This window comes from Varanus komodoensis, unplaced genomic scaffold, assembly GCF_004798865.1.
Source record: "Varanus komodoensis strain SLA01 unplaced genomic scaffold, ASM479886v1 scaffold4, whole genome shotgun sequence".
Classification (NCBI taxonomy): Eukaryota; Metazoa; Chordata; class Lepidosauria; order Squamata; family Varanidae; genus Varanus; species Varanus komodoensis.
The window spans coordinates 41,978,414-41,982,787 of record NW_025335941.1 but is presented as its reverse complement, the minus strand read 5'-3'; the positions used below and the strand labels follow the sequence as shown (position 1 = coordinate 41,982,787).

At 39.0% G+C, this 4,374-nt stretch overlaps 1 protein-coding gene across 1 annotated transcript; it reads left to right on the top strand.

Annotated features, from left to right (window-relative positions):
• The first annotated feature begins 268 nt into the window (after window positions 1-268).
• SERTM1 (serine rich and transmembrane domain containing 1) lies at window positions 269-592 on the top strand. The gene has a single exon (XM_044442761.1). The coding sequence runs from the start codon at window positions 269-271 to the stop codon at window positions 590-592; it is 324 nt and encodes a 107-aa protein (XP_044298696.1).
• Window positions 593-4,374: the final 3,782 nt, after the last annotated feature.

The following is a 4,374-nucleotide window of genomic DNA, read 5'->3' as shown; positions in this document are numbered from 1 at the left end:
ATGATCTAATTGTGAAACGTGAACCATTGGCTTTTAATGTTTTTAGTGCTGCATCTGATTAAAGAGTTATCAGAAACTATCACTGAAATACAGTTGTCTAACTGATTTTTCTACTCTTTTATTTCCTTACAGCACTGAAAGGTAACAATACAGATTAATTCTGACCTAAGAAGTGAAGGATTTCTGTTATGAAAGGATGGCTAAATATGCCAATATCTTTATGGAAAGCGGTTGTTGACTACTAGGTGTCTTTTGACATTTTTTTTAAATGTCAGAGCTCAATTCCACATCTGGATTACTAGCAACTATGGCAAATGGAACTTTTCTGGAGCTGTATCCCACTTCCCTCTCAACATCCATGGATTCATCTTCTGGACGCATGTCTAATGTCTATGTCTATGTCTCAATATTCCTCAGTCTTTTGGCCTTCCTTCTTTTGCTATTAATTATTGCACTTCAGAGGCTGAAGAACATAATATCTTCTAGTTCTTCCTACCCAGAATACACCAGCGATGCTGGGAGTTCCTTCACTAACTTAGAAGTCTGTAGTATTTCTTCCCAGCGGTCTGCTTTTTCAAACCTTTCCTCATGAAATAAAATAAATGAATGATTCCACTCGGGATAGCACAACTTTGTCTAACTCTGGTGGAGGAAGGTAATGCATGCAATATTTGCTTTGGAGGACTACTTATCATAAAAGATGTGACTTTTAAATATTTACTTTGGGGTTGGGGGTTTTTTGTCTTCACTTTCATCTTTTTAACTAATGGCGCTTCTCATCTCTGAACACAGAAACTGATACCTGCTCGTAATAGTGTTGCTAGCAATATAATGTTTTCCCAGCCTGATTCAAAGACAAGGCAGGTATTTAAACTGAATACCTGAATTTGGGAATATTCTGCTTTCCTATGGTTTTCTGAACATAGGACTTTTAACTGCCTTCCTCAGACACATCATTAGATTATACAGAATAGGTCACTTGGTTCATTGAAAGCTCTTGGCTTGGCCATTAAAAGATATTGTTGTGCTGTAGTCCCATCCTGCAAAGCAATTTTTAAAAGGCTAATATACATTTTAGTTAAAAATAAGGTTGCTGGAATTCATTTGTATGTTTTCCTGTATACATGTATTCTCTGATGTGCTTGTTTAATTTTAAACAAACAATTGTAATAAATATGTGTGCTGGTTCATTTCAAATTTACTGCATTTTGTAGACTTGTAGAATTATATGACTTTCTAGATGTTTGCTTCTCAATTGGAAATATGTTTCTAGGTTTCTTTGATACTTCACAATTATGAAAGAGGGCTTGGGAATAAAATGTAAGTGTTATTCATGTAAAACAAATATGAATCATTAGATAATACTGCTGAGAGTTATTCAAGAATGCAAGCTTTATTCCAAATACATGCATTATATGACCTAAAATGATAATCCATGTTATAATCAATCACCAAAAAGGTAGGTATCAAAAATATGTTAATATAAAGTACAACTCCCTAAAATTTTTGTCTTTATCAGAGGAAATCACGAACAGAGGCATTGGAGGAGTGTAATCTCAGAACTCAGGACCAAAGTATAAGTGACATGGGAAATCTCCTTCCAATGCCTTTTTCTTTGATTAAAAACTGGCATAAAGGGGGTCATTTGGATTGAGGCCAGGGCATTGGGGGTTGAGTCTACCCCATTTTTCTTACTGAAGCACTTCCATCTGCAATGGACACTGCTAAAATGGCCATCCTGTTGACCCAGCCTTTGCTTAGATCCCTACAGCTCAAGGAGTAACAGCCTGACACTATTTTGCCAGCCTCAGACACAGCACACTTCAGGGATTCCAGCAGAGCAAATAGCTATAAATGTGTCAAGTGTGCCACAGTTAGAATCAATTCCCCCAACACTGTAGGTTTGCAGCAGATGTAGATTTGCCCAAAAGACCTATTTTACCTTTCTCATCCAGCCGTGAAAGGCGTCAGAATTCATTTTAGAGTCAGGAAATAGAACCCACTATGTAAAGGTTCAAGGTTCACTTTACCTTCATATATTGGAGCTTCATCATCAAGTTTCAAATAATTTTACTAAACAATTTGGTTTTATATCCATCTTTCCTAAAGGAAGCTGTAGGCATTGTAGATGGGATTTCTGGGTAGTTTCCAGGCACAGACTTGCTTGACCTTCAAGCAAAGTTGCTGTATAAGATGCTTTGGGGTCATGCTTGGGTTTTTATAATATCAGGTTCAGAACTTCAGGCCACATTCAGCCACTGGATGTCCAAATAGTTATGCCCTTTTCCCCAGTTCCAGCTCTTTCCCTCGAACACCAATCATTTGGTGATTTCCCAGGCCCTTGAATGGGAACTTTTTCTTCCATTCTAAAGGTCAAAATGTCTCCTCTAAGGCTTTCTTACTGGCAGGAACAACTTTAAGCTAAAAGATGTTGTTTCTGCCTTCAGCATTGACTGTACTGAAATGCTGTTCCCAAGAATGCCGTTTTCATTTTGGCCTTATGTTGTGGTTTTAAACTTTGAAATTTAAACTTGTTGTATTTGATTATTAGAATGGCTGTCAACTGCTGACAGAGCTCCAGATATTGGCTGATATACAAGGGTAATAAATAAAATGGGATTTGGGCTTTGAATAAAAGACATTCAACACTCCTGATGTATCTGTTGCACACTTGGAAGGGGAGGTACTTCAGATTCTTCCACAAACCCCAGGACAGCCACTGCTGCAAAATTTCTTTTAACCAGGTTGGTCAAGGTGTATGCCCCATTGCCAAAGAAGTCTCGAATAATATGTTCTCAGAAACTGGAAGTCTTCAAATGAGTCTAGAATACCCCATTAGAATCATGCTTTTATACTTTTCCCTGCAAATCATGGTGGAACTGGAGACTAAATAGGCCATTGTTCTGACAGCAAGCATCTGTGCCAGCATTTTTAAAATGAGAAATACTCCCTACTTTGAGTTAAAACAAATTCAGTGGAAAAGTACTCTCTGGAGCACTTAAAAGTCCTGTAAGCAGATCTCAGCTTTAGGTTCTTTCTTCGTTAGCTTCTTTGATATGCCCTGTAACGAGGAATAAACAATATGTTAGTAAAAATCATTCCTCTAAAAGCACGTGTATTGACAGATGGGCCTCTCCTGAAGATGTTAAAACCTGGACAGGCTCATGTAGGAGAATCTGGTCTTTCATCATTAGAACAGATGAGGGAGTGAAGGAGTGATTTGCATCAGAGGCCAGAGGAAGAGAGGGTGGAAGTAGTCCATTGGATGTTGTCAGGCAAAAACAGGTAATGGGAGGGAGCGGGAGAAAGGGGCTGGCATTGGTAATGTTAGTAAGCAAAGCCAGGGTGTGGTTGAGAAGAAGTAAAAGTGAAAGCAGAAGTGAGAATTTAAATTTTGAGAGCCATTATTTCTCACTTTTTATCTGCCACCGTTTCTTCTGAATGTTACCCTGTGACATATTAAACACATATTTATGCTTTTCAATTGCAATGTTCTGGTCTGAAGTGAAGTCTAGGAGAGCCTGTGGCTCACTGGTACAGTGCATGCTTTGCACATAGAAGTCACCCAGGTTTGATTGCAGGTAAGGCTGGAAAACTCCTTGCCTGGAACTAGAAAGGACTATTACTTGTCAGTGTCAACCGTACTGGCCTGGATGGACCCATGCTTGACACACTGCTTCCTAGGCTGTTCTGCGACATCTCTCATGCCATGTGCTGCCTTTGAAGGATAGCTAGCTACACAGCTAGGGACTTAAAGCAGGAAGTCCTACGACAGTTTCTAAATCAGTCAGTGCTGGCAACTAGTAGCTTCATGGAAAGCTTGAACTCTGTGTCTTCTAGGAGCCCTACATAGGTCACACATAGGCCCTACATGTGTGCTTTCAATCCCATAAGACCGGTCAAGCAAACCTAATCAGAGGAGATAAATATTGAAATGAAATTCCTTTGGAACCTCCAGAGATAACACAAGTGTTTTCAGCTTGGTTACAAATGCCATGATTTCCCCCATGCATTCCTTCTCATTTACATTCTGTGAAACTGAAATTTCACTCAACTGCAAATAAGAAGGCTTTAAGAAGCCAAGTGCATTGTTCCTGAAACATGGCAGTACTTTCCATAGTATGGGATTATGCGGAGATTGGGGGACTTTTCTGCAGTACTGATGACTTCCATTTCTGTCCCATGGGACAGCATTCATATATGACACAGACACACATCCCATCCTAAAATCATACCATTCCCAGGGAACTTTTACCACTCTATCCTGCTGATTGTATAAACTATTAGTATACAAAATGCCACAAGACTTGTTGTTTACAGTGTTTCATTGTCATAGTACTGGTGTATGGTAAATTCATGGGTAGTATTTCATTT